General features: G+C 47.3%; 1 protein-coding gene across 4 annotated transcripts; it reads left to right on the top strand.

Moving 5' to 3' along the window:
- The first annotated feature begins 583 nt into the window (after positions 1–583).
- On the top strand, positions 584–16,377 carry PGLYRP3 (peptidoglycan recognition protein 3). Of its 4 annotated transcripts, XM_077987187.1 has the most exons (9): positions 584–909; positions 1,646–1,738; positions 2,838–2,933; positions 6,332–6,533; positions 8,554–8,672; positions 9,918–10,070; positions 11,314–11,512; positions 15,019–15,137; positions 15,811–16,377. In XM_077987187.1, exons 3-9 carry the CDS (start codon positions 2,879–2,881, stop codon positions 15,987–15,989), a joined length of 1,026 nt encoding a protein of 341 aa, XP_077843313.1. In that variant the 5' UTR covers positions 584–909; positions 1,646–1,738; positions 2,838–2,878; the 3' UTR covers positions 15,990–16,377. The 4 variants fall into 4 exon arrangements, with proteins under 4 accessions (XP_077843313.1, XP_077843317.1, XP_001110279.1 ...); XM_077987191.1 differs by lacking the exon at positions 1,646–1,738 and having other exon boundaries at positions 584–915; XM_001110279.5 differs by lacking the exon at positions 1,646–1,738.
- Positions 16,378–17,714: the final 1,337 nt, after the last annotated feature.

Consider the following 17,714-nt stretch of genomic DNA (forward strand, 5'->3'; position numbering starts at 1 on the left):
ACAGAGTGGATACCCAAGTATCTTCTCAAGAGAGAATGGTACTTTCCAAGACCTCTGGCCTGAGCATTCCCCATCCAGGGGGCTGCAGCTCAGGTACCCTTGGCTGAGCCTGACTGGAAAGTCTTATGCATTAACTGCTTCAGAGAAGAGACAGCAATTCTTGGAGACTGGAGTTGAGGATTGAGGGCCACTGTCAGGAATGGGTGAGGAGAGGAGAGCCTTGGTTTGTTTCAGGCGAAGAGTTTGAAGTTGAGATGCGGTGGTGGATGAATGGGCATGATAGCTACGGGGTCAGAATAAGTTCTAGTGATGACACATTGCTAGCTGCCTCCTGGGAATGTGCCTTTCCATTTCTGTCCCTTTCTCCTGCCCCTGCTGGTGACTCCAGTGGAAACTGGAACAGATAGATCTTCATTGGTAAGAAGTTCCCAGATGTCAGGGACAGAACCCCCGGGACCCCAGGTCTATAAGGCACAAGGGCTGGGGATGAGGAAGGAACTCAGGGAGTGTTGGGCAATCATGCCCTTTCCCAGGGAGGAGCTACCTGGGCTTATTCACAGGGCGGGTCCCCAGGTGCTTTCAGGCTGAGTCTGTTCCCACTTAAGTTTCTCTGGGTGCTGTAAACGGAGCTGGCTTGGAGCCTTAGCCCTCTGCCTTTCTCTCCTCTTCCATCTTTTGTTAGGAATCTTGGGTTCTCCTCTTCTCTCTGGGAAGCCAGAGCCCAAGTGCTCCATTCCCAGGGAGGGAGTGCCCTCTAGGGCCAGGGAGAGTGAAGGCCGGAGGAGGCACCAGCTGGAGAAGAAGGGCAGGGCCTGGAGACCAAGTCTCAAAGGGAAGGAGCTGCTGGCCAATCAGGGGCGAGCCGACTGCACCCTGACCTGCTGGGCTGGGACAGCACAGAACCTACAGGTATCTGTGAGTTTGAGTGTGAGTCTGTTTCTTTAGAAGCCCTCTTCCAGCAATGGGACTGAAGTCTATAGGGTTAAAATGTGTACATGGTAGGGAAAGTTCCCCTGATCTCCCTTGTGGAACTCTTTCTCCAAATAAGAAAAGTTTCTTCATTCTAAATTCTTCTAAATGAGTTTGGTTTCATCACTCCTGGATCTTTCTTGGCAAGGCTGTGGGTTCTGGGGTTACCTCTACCCAATTTATTCCCTTTCTGTAGAGCCCTAAATTCTTATCTATTATGTCTCACTTGTCTCCTGCTCTAATGTTTCTTTAAGTATATAGGATGCACAACAACGTGAACCAAGGTGGTAAATCCTTGGCTCTAGCTTATCCTGCCATCTTAGTGTTTGCAGTTCATGGTGCGGATTGGAGACACTATCAATTCTGTCTCTGGCAAGGTCAGGGACTGGGCTGAAGCCTTGATATTTTGGATGTATGATATGACAAGCTTGGGGCAGGATTTGCCATACTGACATTACATGGTTGTGGAAGCACCATGATTAAATGACCAGGGTCCAAACCAGAATTGATAGTGGCTTCCAGAAACTTTGCAGGAGACCAGCTCCTAACAGGGCTTCAATCTTGGGAAAGTGAATCCTTACCTCTCATTTAACTAACAAGGGAGGCTGAACATTTTCCCTCATATTTATTAGATGCCTGCCTCATTTGTAATTGGCTCATTTTGTCTTCACTGCAGTTTTCCTGAATGAATGGAATCCTGGATGTTATCTGCTAAGTGGTTGCTTGTCCTGACCCAGGAAGCTTCTACATGCTCTACTCTTCAGATGTGGTTTTAAAATTTTTCCATCTGGGGACTACTGATTGCAGTTTAAAAACCCTGGATGGCAATGATCTATCCCATTTGGTTTCAAACTCCACTTTATAGTTTCTCAGTAGGAAAATTGGGGGGAAAGTTGATGTTTTGGGTGGTAGCTCATAGAGCTACAGTTTCAGTCTGACTGAGGATGAGTAAGCAATTCACTTCAACCTGAAAGAGCAGGAAAGATTCCTGGAGCTGGAAAAGACTATAGTGATCCTATAGTTCAACCTCGGGCCCACATTGAGAACGTCCATCATCAGAATCTCAAGCAGGTTGTGAAGTTTCAGGCAGAGGCTCTGGAGTCAGCCAGACCTGGGTATGAATCTGGCTCTGACCCTATTAGCTGGGAAACTTAGAACAAGTGACTCAAACTCTCTGAGGCCCAGTGTTCTGATGATAAGTGCGGGTCTCATAGGTCATTGTGAGACTACTTAGTGAATATCCATGGAGTCCTCAGCAAAAACCTCGGAACACAGAATGCAGTCAGTAAGTGGTAGCTGTTGTTATGATTCTCACTAAAAGAAGAGGTTAGTCAAGCATCTGTCAGGGATCTTTGCAGAGAAGAGGACTGAATTGAATGACTTTACGTACCTGAGACTCTCAAATGGTGCAGGGGGCAAAGCCAAGCCTGCTTCTGCTTGTAGTTCACTCCATCTGAGCCTCAATGTTCTTACCTATAAAAATGGGATTAAATACGAAATTGCACCACTAGATATGAAAATACATACACAGGATTTTTTCATAACAGCTCCCTCGAGGATTTTAGAAATGGTTATTTTCTACCCTGAAAGGCCTAAGATCAGGCACTGGGCTTCTTCTATGAGGAACCAGGAGTTGCCCAGGGCAACAGGAGGTGGATGGGGAGTGGGGTGGCTAGACATAGGCATTAGTGTCCTCACATTTATTGGGCACCTGATGTATTCAAGGGGTCCTGAGAAGCCTAAGCCAGGTGCTGGCCTTCAGGAAGCCACAGGATGGTAGGGGAGGCAGACAGCGGTTGCCACATAGTAGGTGGGTGCTCCACTTGCAGAGTTAGCATGGTTGTGTTAGCTGTTAGCCTTTCTTCCAGGGCCGCCGTTCACACTCTCCTGGTCAGAGTCCTGGGACCACATGTGGATGCTGCCGTGGCTTCTTGCCTTCTCCATTCTGGGTCTCCAGGCTTGGGGTAAGTTTTCTTTACTTGTATCAGAAGTGCTTTTGATGAGCAAGAGAAAACCGTTCTCAAGTTTAATAACAGAAACCCATCCAAGTGCTTTCCCTTTGCTAGTGGATAGTGTAGATTTGCAATTTGGAGCCCTGTTCTAGAGTTTACAATTTTTGTTCAAATCCTTGCCTGCCCTTTGTTATGGTCTTCAACAAGTTATTCAATTTCTTTGAATCGTATTTGTTTCCATGATAAAAGGATAATATTGCTCATTTCTTAGGGTTGTTTTTGAGGATTAAATTAGTTCACAAGTGTGCGCCATTAAGCACAAGTAGTAAGTGCTGGGTAATTTGTAGCTATGATTTAATTTTTATCACCATCATTATTATACCAATCATAGTTAAACCCAGCACTTAGGTCTACATTTGTAAATAAAAGCAAATTCCCCAAGAGTAGCAATGCCCTTTCTCTAGATTAAGAAGATTTCTTATCATTTTATACATAACAGTAGACACACAGCAATGTTCAATAAACAAATGCTGTTGAATTAAAACGAAAGTGAGCTTGGTGATTCTTAAATATGACATGTTTTTCAGTTTGTCTTACATACGCAGTCCCCTTTCTGAAGGAATAATGTAATATAGCTTTCTTTCTGTCCTCTGCTACTCAGACAGCAAATTTAATGGGATTACCTGGAGTTAGTGCTGGAGAAACTCACAGGTCAGGGAACACACAGTTCAGCCTTTCATTGTATGAATGGAGAAGCTGAGGCCCTGATGGGGAAATTAACTTGCCCAAGCAAGATGGGGAGTTGTGTGTGGTTCTCATCCCTGTCTCCTGGTTCCTGCCCTGCCCCTGTCCTGCCTGCCAAGTGTCAGTGCTGGCCTGCAGGCTGCTCTTCCACTCTGAGAGTCCTCTGGGTTTCATTTGCAAAGTGTCCTCTCCAGGCTCCGCCTTCCCCCCTCCCCAGTCCTCTGTATCCCCTTCACAGCCCAGCTCAGGCCCTCTGCCTGCTGAGGTGGGCTCCCGTCCTCAGCAGTCTCTCTAGCACACCTTGGCCTTGGTGTCCTGGTCATGTATTTGCTCTTGATTTCACAGAAAGACAGAATCCCAGAACCATGGTGGAGACCCTCGATGACTTTGTCTTGTAGGAAGAGAAACAGGTCACATTGTGGCAGTGACTAACCCAAGTTCATCTGACAACTTTGGGGAGGCTGCAGAGTACAGTTGTTATGAACACGGGCTTCGGGGTTAGAGATTCTGATTGGAATCTAAATCTACGCTTAAAACCTCTGTTATGTTAGACAAGTTACCTAACTTCCCTAAGACTTGGTTTCCCTTTTGTATAGAGATCATAGTTGCTTTGCTTAACTCATGAAGTTGTTTTAAGCCACAATTCTGATAGCGTCCTTAGACATGCTTTGTAATCACAGGGCTGGTCTGTGGGAGGTGGGGCTGGTGACAATGTCACTGCTGCCACTGGCCACTGCTCCCAGGATCCCTCATACTGAATGGGAGCAGTGGGGGATAAGGACAGGCTGGCAGTGGCTAATCCACAATAAAGCATCTCTGAAACGTCTAGTTTTTGAAGGCAGTCACAATGATCTGTATATTTCTGTTTCAAGAACCTTGTCTGGCACCAATAGGTGATTAAGACATGTGTGTTAGCTCAACATGTCACAACCATCTTGGTATGTGACACTCTGCTGGGTACCCATGGTTTGATTAGTAGGTCTCCAGGTGAACCAGGAAAGGTGGCACTGCCCAGATAAGGCAGCAGGCGAGACTGCAGTGTTCCTGGAATGGAGGGAGGCTGGGGGAGGTGGGAGGAAAAAGGCCTCTCTGGGAAGATATGGAAGGCAGAGTCAGTCCGAGGCCAGAGACTTCTGTGGTTCTCCTCTGTGTGCTCCCTAGAGGGCCTTAGGTGACCTGGGGAGGAGGAGAGGCTATGCACTGCGGAGTGGGATGTCTGGCTCAGCCTCTGAGCTTGCTGGCCACGTGCACTCCAAGGAGTGCACCAATGCACCAGCGCTCTCTTGCAGGGGATTTCCCACAGTTCTCCTGGAATGAGACCCAAGTCAGAGGCTTGTCCCAGAGGCTTATGGACCTGATTGTCAGGATCTCACAGTTCATTCGCAAGGGTCCCAATGGTGAGGCGGTTTGAAGATTGGCTGGGGCTTCTTAAGTGGTCAGAAATGTTTCTCAGGACTTGATAATGTCTAGACTAAGAGTGAATGGGGTGGGGAGGAATCCCAAGATGTTCATCTCCAACCACTCCCTTGGATCATCCTGAGTCCTTAGGCAAAGGGGAGTTCCTCAGCCTAAGGAGAGAAAAAGAAGAGAAACTCAGATGAAAAAAGAGAGAAGGAGGCTGGGCGTGGCGGCTCACGCCTATAATCCCAGCACTTTGGGAGATCGAGGAGGGTGGAGCACGAGGTCAGGAGATCGAGACCATTCTGGCTAACACTGTGAAACCCCGTCTCTACTAAAAATACAAAAAAGTAGCCAGCCATGATGGCATGCACCTGTAATTCCAGTTACTAAGGAGGCTGAAGCAAGAGAATCGCTTGAATCTGGGAGGTGGAGGCTGCAGTGAGCCAAGATTGCGCCACTGCACTGCAGCCTGTACTATGGAGTGAGACTCCATCTCAAAAAAAAAAAAAAAAAAAAAAAAAAAAAAAAAAAAAAGAGAGAGAGAGGGAGAAAAAACCCAGAGAGAAAAGACATGTCCTCCACTCTCAGCTCCAGCATGACAGTGTCTCAACTGTCCCTCAGCGTGCTCCTGGGGCTCCTATGATGAGGATGGAGAAAGGGAGCCCTCAGGTAGCCTGCAGCCGCGGGTGGGATCTCACAGCCCTGCCACTAGGGAGTGTTCGCCCGGAAGAAAGAGGCGCAGACACCGTGTTCATGGAGCCTCCTGTGAGCTCTGGAGCCGCTTGTTGAGGAGACTGATGGAGCTTCCTTCAGAGACTCACAGTTCTTAGGGGAGGGGAAGACAAGAGACACAGTTGAGACTGGGGCCAACGCCAGTGAGGACAATACATCCTCAGGCTTCCTGGCTAAGGAGGCAGCTCAGAGCCCCCAGGGTGGGCGGCGGGGTTGGCTGGGGTGCTTTCTGAAGGAGGGGAGCATGTAGGCCAGGGGGCAGTAGGGGATGAGATTTGCCCTTCAGGGAAAGACAAGGAGAGATTGTCTGGGAACAAGGTGGCACGACTTCCCAGGCTGAGTGCTGCGTGTGTCTGGGCAGTGGTTCAGCCACAGTGGAGAGGAGGGGGCTGTGGGGGTGAAGAGCTCCCCCAGGGTGTCTCCCATGTGCAGGGCAGGCTGGGCCTGAGTGTGAGAGGTCAGGGGACATGGATGACCTGTTGGGGGAAGATGGGCAGGGCCTGCCATGTGACATTCTGTGGTCTTCCCTACAGATACTCCCACTGTCGTCTCCCGCAAGGAGTGGGGGGCAAGACCACTGGCCTGCAGGGCCCTGCTGACCCTGCCTGTGGCCTACATCATCACAGACCAGCTCCCAGGGATGCAGTGCCAGGAGCAGAGCATTTGCAACCAGATGCTGCGGGGGTTGCAGTCCCATTCCATCTACACCATAGGCTGGTGCGACGTGGCATACAAGTAAGAGGCTAGTCAACTCCCCGAGGCCCGCATCCAAAGTCACCCCTCTTGGGGTGCTTCCCACTTCCCCTTCTCTGTGTCTCTTATTTTCTGGGCTTCATTTGTGTTGCTTTTGTAATGAATAAAAATGGTAAAAGGGAAATCAAACAAAATCCGAATCTTCCGGGGATTGTAAGGGGGATGACTCTAAGCCACTTATTTAAGTGGCTTTCGATTCTGGCGCTCCTGTGAAAAAGCAAGGAAGGTTATGTAACAACTGCAGTTTTAACTGAGCCCTTGGAACTCATGAAACGTTACAGTTTACAGAGGTCTTCACAAATATCACCCAATTTTGCCCTCCCAGCTACTCTGAGAAATGGGTTCCTACCCTTATTTTATGGGTGACAAAGCCATGGTTCAGGGGAATTAAAATCTCTGCTCAGAGCGAGGAAGCATGTACCCAGAGCTGTGTCAGGGTGCCTGTCAGTGCAGCCCCCGCTCCTCCTCACCTCACAGGGACTCGCACCTGGGAAGCAGTGCCTCACTCGTTACCCTGAAGGGCCACTCTGACAGCGAGTCTGGTGACCCCACAGGGGAGAGTGGGCGCTGGGAATGGCGGGGAAGAGAGCCCCACGAGGAAACAAGGGAGGGCATGAAGGAGCTGTGCACTGTGCATTGAGTATCTGCTCTGGGGATCATCAGTGGAAGCCCAGAACCTTTTCTCCCTTAGCCTCAGGAATGAGGAGACACATGTAGAAGGAGAGGGAAAGACAGAGTGGGAATGGGGCTGTCCCTCATGGAACTCTAAAGACAAACATAAATAATTTCTGAATTATCCATTTTGGAAAGGAAAACCTAAGTCTATTTATTTATTTATTTATTTATTTATTTATTTATTTATTTATAAACACAAATAAATAAGAGCAGCCGCAGGCCCTGGTTGTGGCCCCCAGCACCCCTGGGATGGCTGGGTCTTCCCCGTCTGCCCATCATGTGTGCCGTGTCAACCACAACTCACCTGTTGCCCCTGCCACCAGCACCTCCACCATCCTGCTGTTGTCGCTGCTGTGTTGTCTGGTTTGGTCACTGTATTCCTAAGTTACTTCAGCCACTGCGTCTCTAAGTCAGGTTTCTGCAGTGACCATTTGACAATCTCCAGTTTTTGCAATGAAGCTGACAGTAGCTGTCAGGGACTGCTCACACCAGACTAACCACAGGCTGCTGTAAGAGTGACCAAGGAACCTGTGAAAGTACTGACAGCAAAGCCAGGGAAGGGGTGGACACACCAGACTCCACACCCATTCCTCAGGTCAGCATCGGTGTAGGGTGGATAGTCGGTCTGACCTAGTTCAGAGTCTTTCCTTGACCTCAGGGAGGTGTTCTTTCTGTGTTCGGTTTGCTGTGGAAACTCATGTTCTATTAAAACATGAACAAGGCAAAGTTGTGAAAACATCAGTTCTGAAGACTGATTGGAAAGTGGAGGAGAGAAATTATAAAGAGGCAGGAATAAAAGAAGTAGAATAAAAAATGTATTTGAGTTAAAAAATAAATGTTAAAAAGGAACATTCTAAACAAATTTCTATGGTAAAGAAAAGCTTAAGGAAATTCCTAAAGGGAATCTGAAGAAAAACATCAATACAAAAGGACCTATTGAATCTGGCATAATTGTTTAAGAGAATGTTCAAGTGCTTGGTCCCTTAATTTAAAAACATGATGTATTAATTCTTAAGCTCTTGAAAAGTGTTGGACTAATGTCCTTAGGTCCTTGTGTGTCACACAGTCAAATTCCACTTTGAACAAAATGAGTATTTTTAAAGTGAGGTTCTGGAAAATACATGTAAGCTAAATCACAACAAAAATTAAATTATATTCCCATGTCTCTTGGAGGTCTAAAACTGGTTATTCTGCACCTCCCATTGTTATGTTATTGGAACATAGTACTTATTTATGAGCCTCCAGAATCCCTTTTCCTTTTGAGGATCAGTGAGAGGTTTTCATTTATGGGGATTTGCCAATAAACCCATTATTTCCTTCTTGTCAGCTTCCTGGTTGGGGATGATGGCAGGGTGTATGAAGGTGTTGGCTGGAACATCCAAGGCTTGCACACCCAGGGCTACAACAACATCTCCCTGGGCATCGCCTTCTTTGGCAATAAGATAGGTAAGAGTCACTCCCTGTGGACCCTGTGCTGGAGAGTTGTGTACACTCTCTTCCCTCCACTCCCAAGGCTCAGCGCTTATCTTTTCACCCTACATCATGCTTACCTTATCTGATGATTGCCCTTCTCGTGAAGTTCTTTTCTCCTTTGAATTCTGTGACATGCCTACTTTTTGTCCTCTGCCTCTCTTTACTGGTCTGTACTCCTGTGATATTGCCGAAGCCAGCATGGGCATTGCTTGAGCTCACAGTTATTGCCATCACTTGTAAAGTCTGAGGTTGTCTGACATAGATGCTGTGACTGCACAGGCAGAGAAGCATGGCTCATCTCTTCTTCTAGTTTCTTCCATTGGTAGAAACTGACCAGAAGGCAGCAGTCAAGGAAATGTGGAGCTATAATTTTTTTTTGTTTTTGGAGACGGAGTCTCGCTCAGTCGCCCAGGCTGGAGTGCAGTGGCGCGATCTTGGCTCACTGAAAGCTCCGCCTCCCGGGTTCATGCCATTCTCCTGCCTCAGTCTCCCAAGTAGCTGAGACTACAGGCACCCGCCGCCACGCCCGGCTAATTTTTTGCATTTTTAGTAGAGACGAGATTTCACCATGTTAGCCAGGATGGTCTCGATCTCCTAACCTCGTGATCCGCCTGCCTCGGCCTCCCAAAGTGCTGGGATTACAGGCGTGAGCCACCACGCCCGGCCTGGAGCTATAATTTGCAGGCTTCTAGCCCCTAGAAAAACAGAGAAAAGCACAGAACAGGGATGGAGTTGAGAAATAATACGTACAGAACCAGCACCTGCCAGCATCCTCATTTGACAGCTGGGGCTAGGTAACAGCATTTCTCTCAGAGGTTTTCTGTGAGACTTATGAGTTAACAGATATAAAGAGCCTACTGCATACTTCATCAGGGGAGCTATGAGTAAATTCTGGTTGCCTTTTCTCCTGTGCTAGTACACACCTGACTTGGTCAGGTGGGCCTCCCTCTGCATGTATCCTTCACTGCCTTCCAGGTCTTCTGCCTAGAGATGGAGTGGATAAAGTCTTAGCTTGACTCTTGGAAGAAGTTGTCAGCCTTGGCTGCTGAGAGATCTAGGTAGTTTCTTGCCTCTTAGGCCCTCTGTTCTGGCAACTGAATCAGTTTCCTCTCTTCCAATCCAGTTATTCAAGCTCAAGTGGTCATATCATCCTTCCTTCAGGTATCTGGTCCAGGTGAAGTTTCTTACATTTCTGTACTCCCTGTCCTCCTCTTTAAGGCAGCAGTCCCAGCCCTGCTGCCTTATCAGCTGCAGAGGGTCTGATCTCCTATGCCATCCAGAAGGGTCACCTTTCGCCCAGGTATATTCAGCCACTTCTTCTGAAAGAAGAGACTTGCCTGGACCCTCAACACCCAGTGATGCCCAGGAAAGGTAAGACCCTCCATGACATGTCTCCCTCCTCCTTGTCACCACCCAGCCATGTTTGGGAGTGCTTTTTCCTGTTAGACCCCATTGGGATTCTGGGACCAAGAATAAGTCATGCCTACTTTGAGATCTGGAAAATTCTGACAGGGCATCTTCCTGGCCTCCTCTCTATCCCATCAGAATGATATAGCCATGGACTTATTCTTAAAACAAAGACATATATACACAGATTTCCACTCAGTCAAGAAATATTTACTGCATAGCAGGCACTGTTCTAAGTACTGAGCATACAGCTGTGAACAAAACAGATGAAACTCTTCACCTTCAGGAAGCTTGCACTTCAGTGAGAAAAGACAGAAAATGAACAAAATAACAAATAAATACATATGATGTTAGATGGCATAAAGGCTATGGAGAAAAAATAGAGTGGGAATGCAGTGGGATTAACATGTATACACATTTGTGTCTATTATGTGGGGACATGAAGACTTACATAAACTTACATACCTTTCTAAACGCAAAAACCTGCCCTGGCCACAGCATGGCCACAGCTCGGAGAAAAGCTCATGCTCACAGATGATGCTGACATCAGAGTGCATATAACAAAAAGCTGAGTAATGAAAGTAAAGCATTATTTTGAAGCGAATAAGCAGCAACCTAAAACCAGTCAAATTAATAAGCACTTCCGCTAGTGTGGACCTTTTCTTGGGAACAATGATATTTTTAGGATTAGCTTTTTAAAATTGTGAATTGCTAAATAAAATATTTCTTGCTTTTGGACAGGCACTATCTTCAATAATGATAATTCCTTAATATTTGTACAGTTCTTTCTAGATTTTAAGTTTTTTCCAAATATGTGTGATCAGTTCAGAGAGTCCACTGACTTTCCATGTAGTGGCCCTGATACAGAAGCACACATACTTGCATATGTATTTGCAATGCACGGTCTTTTGAAGACAATGACCACGCCTCTGTATAACACACAGTCCTCTCCCTTCTGCTTCTACACTGATTTCTATGGGTATCAGACCTGTAGATTTTTGCCTCAGCCCCTTGGCTCCAGCCATCTGACTCAGAAACCCTCCATCTGGACTTCCCCAGGATCCCACAGCCGATCTTACATTAGGATGCACCCGTGGGTGCTGGAGGCCTAGGAGAGGCTGAGCAATAATTCAACCTGGAGTTGAGCGATTGCTCACAGGGAGGCAAAACCAAATTCTTATTCCCTTGACTTTTCATCTTACCACAGTTTGCCCCAACATCATCAAACGATCTGTTTGGGAAGCCAGAGAGACACACTGCCCTAAAATGAACCTCCCAGCCAAATACGTCATCATCATCCACACCGCTGGCACAAGCTGCACTGTATCCACAGACTGCCAGACTGTCGTCCGAAACATACAGTCCTTTCACATGGACACACGGAACTTTTGTGACATTGGATATCAGTAAGTGGGATCAATGCCAAGACAATGCCTCTTTTTCTTCAGAATTGTAGGAAGGAAGGCTGTGGGAGGGAATTGATGTTTCCTGAGGCTCTCCTTAGGACTGGGTGCTTTCCATGAGGAATCGTATTTTATTTTTGCAAGACTGGGCTGAGGATCACTCAGAGCATAGCTAATGGTCAGTTATCTCGCTTGGACGTATCTCCACAAGTGGTTGGGAAGATTCTGAAAAGAAGGAATTAGAAGCCTAGTGATAAAGCAAGACTGTGATATCCTCAGGGAAGGCCATGAAGGGTTATACCTTTTTAATGCAATCCTTTCTAACCTGTCAGAGACAAAGGCCTTGCTCACTACTACCTCAGTCTGCCCAGCTCCAAACTTGCTCTCTCTGATATTAGAATCCTGCTATTCTTCCAGTGTTACTTACTTCATTTTATAGGTGTAGGAACTTGTGACCTTTCTGGGCCTCTTTTATCTCATCTCTACAATAGGGAAAATACTTTATCTGTTTGAATACAGGGGGTGAGATCAAAACGTTCTCTTTTGGTACCTTTAATGCCAGGTCTGTAATAAAGAAACACATTAAACTAATGGGGTAGAAGAAGCTATTTGGAAAATGTCTTGGAATTTTTAGAGTAGAATGTATTTCAATTATTCATCTGTGACTTAATCACAACAAATACTACAAAGTCTCAGGTAGACGTGCTTTTGCAAACGTGTTGTTCTGAGCCTACTGTCTCTCCTTTTAACTCCTGTTTTAAAAGCAGCCTTTGCAAGCAGGAGGGAACTCTTTTTTTTTTTTTGAGACAGAGTCTCGCTCTGTTGCCCGGGCCGCAGTGCAGTGGCCGGATCTCAGCTCACTGCAAGCTCTGCCTCCCACGTTTACGCCATTCTCCTGCCTCAGCCTCCCGAGTAGCTGGGACTACAGGAGTCCGCCGCCTCGCCCGGCTAGTTTTTTGTGCTTTTTAGTAGAGACGGGGTTTCACCGTGTTAGCCAGGATGGTCTCGATCTCCTGACCTCGTGATCCACCCGTCTGGGCCTCCCAAAGTGCTGGGATTACAGGCTTGAGCCACCGCGCCCGGCCAGGAGGGAACTCTTGCTTCACTTTGCGGGATTTTCCAAAGGCTTTCTATGATTATTTAGTACAGGTAACAGGAAATTGACTATAAATCTGGAAATTCCACATGGAAAATGCCAGAAGTTGAGGGAATGTTTGTTCTCCTCTTTCACTTAGTCTTTAGAGACTCGATCCCCATTCCTTGACTTTTCAAAACCTGTTGCAATATCCTTCTGCTCCAGCCTCATGATATGTCATCTGTAACCCTGATGTGGACTGTAATCAGGACAAAGCATCCACTCACACATTATTTTCTAGCTTTTTAATCAATAGTTATTGGATAGCTACTGTATGCCTGGTGCTAGACAAGATATGTCAATCTAACAACACACAGAAAGAGATTCTCCAAAGATGATGAATTTGGCCAGGCACGGTGGCTCATGCCTAGAATCTCAGCACTTTAGGAGGCCGAGACGGAAGGATTGCTTGAGGTCAGGAGTTTGAGACCAGCCTGAGCAACGTAAGGAGACCCCCATTTCTTCAAAAAAATAAAATAATTAGCTGGGTGTGGTGGCATGTATAGCTGTAGTCAGTCCCAGCTACTTGGAAGGCTGAAACAGGAGGATTGCTTGAGCCTAGTAGTTTGAGGCTGCAGTGAGTCATGGTTTTGCCACTGCCCTTTGGCCTGAGCAACAGAGTGAGACCCTGTCAAAAAAAAAAAAAAAAAAAAAACCAAAAACAAAAGCAAGAGAATAAAGATAAGTAGTTTATTTGGTAGTGCACAGGGAATTTGCAAATCTGGGATATGCATGCTACAGGAACCATAGGCATATCCAAAGAGGTTCAGGCTAGAGGAAGCTTTTAAAGGCAAAAGGGAAAAGTATACATCATTTGTTTTGAAATAAAGGGAACCCTGGAGAACATTGGCACTTATCACAGGAGGCAGGAGGTGACACCAGTTCGTTAGTGGAGACAGTGTGTTGGGCAAGTGTTCTTCATCACCAGATGTTCTTGTGGCTAGTAACAAGCTGCAGTTTCGAACGTTTTTTGGCAAAAGCTCTTGTTACAGGCTTGTGTGCATAAGAGTCCTTCAGAGTCTTTGTGCTAGTTCTTATTGTAGGCTTGTGTGCATGAGGGTCCACCGTTCTCAACCTCCTGGCTTTATTTATTTTTGTTAGAGTTTGACACAACTGACTCCATTTTGATTCTGACAACTTTCACTGATAGATATGAGAGAAGGAGGGCTAACAAGTAACTACAAGTCAGAGTGTTGAGCACTGTGATGGATGCAGAACAGGATAATGTATAGGATGAGCTTCTAATCAAGGCTTTGCAGGGAGTGACTGGGGTCTGAGAATAGCCTCTAGAGGGAGGAGTATCTTCATTAGGACAAGGATAAGGAGTAGGGTTTATTCAGGCAAAGAAGGAGGAAGAGTGTCTGGGTGAGGAGGAACAGCATTTGCCAGGGCCCAGGGTTCAGACAGAGCATTGCAAATAGATTTGAAAGAGTGGAGTGGTAAGCAGTAAGGGTGGGAGTGCCTGTGGGGGCCACATTGCAGAGGGCCTCATAGTGGACTCAGAGAGACTGACTTTATCTGAAAGGCAGCTGCAGACTATTTGGGAGGTCATGCCCTATGATAGGATTTGTATTTTAGAAAAATCACTCTGGGTGCTACTTTAAGAATGGATTGGAAGGAGGCAAAACTCTGGGCAGGAAGCTATTGCAGTGATCCAGTGACTTGGAGTGGGACCATGGCAGTCGGTCTAGAAAGAAGTGGAGGAATTTAGAAGTTGTGTAGGAGACACAATTGACAAGCCATGATTGGTGACCAGGTGGACTGAGTGAGAGGCTAGAAGGCCTTCAGAGTGTTGTCCAGTTTTCTACCTGGAGAAATTTTAGAAGAAGGCGAGTTAGCTTGCACTGTTTTTACAGGTAGTTCTTGAAGCTGTGGCAATGATTTTCCAGGGTGAATACGTTGAATGAGAGAATGGCCTAGACCAGAGTGCAGAGGAGCACCATGTTTGAGGAAGGGAAGCGGGGTGGCAGAGGGGCCTGAGAGAGCAGCAGGGGAAGGGTGGAGTGAGTCATGGTTGTGGAAGGGTGCGACTGTGGAAGCCCAGGGAAGGGAACATTTTAAGAGAGTGGTCAACAGGGTCAGTGTAGTCCAGAAGTAAAATAAGTGTCCATTGTACTGAGTGCCAGGAAGCCACTGCTCACCTTGGAGGGGTCAGATTTAGTGGTGTGTTGGGAACAAAGGCCAGGTTGAAGTGGATTGTGGTGTCTTTTTGTTTTGTTTTGTTTTCTGTCCTTGTCCACATTGGCACATAAGAGATCTCCAGTCAATATCTGGTGAATGGATGAAAGAATGAACGAATGGTTGAAGGAGTGAATGAAGTATTTAAATTCTGTTTCCCAGAGTGACTGTCTTCATTTTCTTTTCCTGACTTAAGCTTCCTGGTGGGCCAGGATGGTGGCGTGTATGAAGGGGTTGGATGGCACGTCCAAGGCTCTCACACTTATGGATTCAATGATATTGCCCTAGGAATTGCCTTCATCGGCTACTTTGTAGGTAAGGGGTGAGCATACGGTAGAGGGGTGCTGGGGGCTGAGAGACCAGGCGGCATGTCTGGGAAGCATGGCGGGAAAGGCAGTCCTGTAGTGTCTGGCAGTGTGAGTGGAATAGTTTAGCTTTAAAGTGGACTTTTAATACAGGATGTCACCAAGATCCCCTTTCAGACAGAGCATTTACCCCCAAATCCACCCATCCCCATGCCCAGCTCCACCTCGCTCTATATCCAAGGCAAACATGGAGCAAGGGGGGAAAAGTCTTTTGGAAACTTCAGTGCTTTTATCGCTCAGTTGGCAAATGGGTCCCCTTTCTTGGTAGTCATGGCAACAATTTGGGGAGCACCAATGTCTGTTATAGAAAACCAGTAGGCATCTCTGTGGTGCTGTATCTGCTTTATACCTGCTCAGAAGTGGTGTATTGTGCTGCAGTTCTCTTCCAGAGCAGTTTTTTAACCTTCTGGAAGAAACTTTGGCATGGAGGAATCAGACAAAGCTGTGACCTTGTTTTCTTTTTGTGCCTGATTGCCACAATTTATGTAAATGTGTTGGCTATGGTGATGGTGGAATGGGGCGGGGGCGGGGGGCGAGAAAGAAACTGGAATCTAGGTGCTTGTCCCTTCCCTAATCAAGAAACTTTGACCCCTAATGACTGATGGGGAAAATGTGTTTTGCAGAAAAGCCACCAAATGCCGCAGCTCTGGAGGCGGCCCAGGACCTGATCCAGTGTGCCGTGGTTGAGGGGTACCTGACTCCAAACTACCTGCTGGTGGGCCACAGTGACGTGGTCAGCATCCTGTCCCCTGGGCAGGCTTTGTACAACATCATCAGCACCTGGCCTCATTTCAAGCACTGAAGGAGGCCCCACTCCCTCTGAGACTGCCCTCCCTCCCCTGCTGGGTCTCTCCAATCCTCACCAGACACTCTGGCTCAGCACCTTGTGTCCCCCTCCCCTGCCAGCCCATCCTTTCTCAGGTTCGAATGGTCATGCCCTTTCCTGCCAACATCCTCCAGGAGCCCCTAAACCTCGCAGCTGGGCATTCACAGCCCTCCTGGTCTGAGTTTAGACTTCCTCTCTCCTCACCTACCTCTCCCCTGGGCACCTACCTCTTCAGTCGGGTGAGACAATGGGCTGGTCCTTGTGGCATTTCTCTCTCTCTCTCCCCAACCCCTGTCTTCTCTCTCTCTCTCTCTTTTTGTCTGCCTGGTGAGCCTTCCCTGTTGTCTGCCTGGAAGCTCCCACCCTTCACCCCTCGCCCATGACCCAGGTCAGTGTGCCCACCCCTCCTCTCTGCTCACACATGGACTGGTACATATTTGGATGCAGCCCTTACCTAAGGGTGTAATTTTTTATAGATATGTCCGTCCTCTCCTCTGGGTTGTAAGTTTCTCCAAGGGAGGAATTCTATTTTATTCATCTCTGTCCTCAGTTCCTCAGCAGTGTTTGGAGTTTAGTAGGTTCTGCAGATGTTTGTTAAAGAAATGGATGAATAAATGAATGAATGGACCCTGGTCCCTGTTCACCTTGCCAATTTGCTTCAGAACTTCCCCTCTGGGGTAGCCATCCTGGATGGTGTCCCCATCCCACCAGCATTCTCTCCGTTCCTGTTCCCTCCCAGTCCAAGGCTCAGAGCTGGCTCCGGTGGCCTGTCTGTAATGGTGGCTGTATTGCTAGGGTCCTGCGTCCATGTCCCCCAAAAGCACCCTGAAGGCAGGTAGCATGTGCTTCCCTAGGGTCAGGCCAGGGCTGTGTCCACACAAGCTGCCCAGTGCCTGCCACTTGCCCTTGCCTGGCAGGGCCCCGCTGGGTGTTGGGCTTAGAAAGAGCCCAGAGCCCTGGTGCTCTGTAGCCCTCCCTACCTGGGCTCCTCTTGCCCAGAGGGAAGCTCCTTTTTTTCAGATGGGGCGTGATGACGTATTGCTGTTTACTGGAAGCACCTGAGCTGGCTCTTGTTTTCACAGGTTTTGATCTGGAAACAAGGGAAGGTGTTGACAAAAAGAGTCAAACTCTGTAAAATATTTGAAGAGATTTATTCTAAGCCAAATATGAGTGACCATGGCCTGTGACACAGCCCCAGTAGATCCTGAGAACATGTGCCCAACATGGTCAGGCTACAGTTTGGTTTTATATATTTTAGGGAGACATGAGACATCAATTGATACATGTGAGATGCATATTGTTTTCACTGGAAAGGTAGGACAACTCCAAGCAGGAGGTGGGTGGGCGGCGGGAGGGCGTCCAAGTTATAAGTGGATTCAAAGATTTTCTGATTGGCAATTGGTTGAAAGAGTTATTATCTAAAGACCTCGAACCAATAGAAAGGAATGTCTGGGTTAAGATGGGGGTTGTGGAGACCACAGTTTATCATGCACATGCAACCTCCAGGTAGCAGGCTGTAGAGCTCTCATCAGACCTAAAAGGTGCCAGACTCTTCTGTCAATTATCTCCTGGATCAGGGAAAAGACCTGGAGAGGGAAGAGAATTCTCTATAGAATGGGAATTTTCCCCACAAGAGACAGCATTACAGGGCCATTTCAAAATATGTCAAATAAGTATAGTTTGGGGTAAAATACTTCAATT

The sequence above is a fragment of the Macaca mulatta genome, chromosome 1, assembly GCF_049350105.2.
Source record: "Macaca mulatta isolate MMU2019108-1 chromosome 1, T2T-MMU8v2.0, whole genome shotgun sequence".
Classification (NCBI taxonomy): Eukaryota; Metazoa; Chordata; class Mammalia; order Primates; family Cercopithecidae; genus Macaca; species Macaca mulatta.

Excerpts from the sequence above, each read along its gene's own strand:
- PGLYRP3 (XM_077987191.1), top strand. The coding sequence starts at position 2,879 with ATGTGGATGCTGCCGTGGCTTCTTGCCTTCTCCATTCTGGGTCTCCAG. Across the intron at positions 6,534-8,553 it reads TGGTGCGACGTGGCATACAA|CTTCCTGGTTGGGGATGATG; the intron begins GTAAGAGGCTAG and ends CCTTCTTGTCAG. Across the intron at positions 11,513-15,018 it reads TTTTGTGACATTGGATATCA|CTTCCTGGTGGGCCAGGATG; the intron begins GTAAGTGGGATC and ends TCCTGACTTAAG.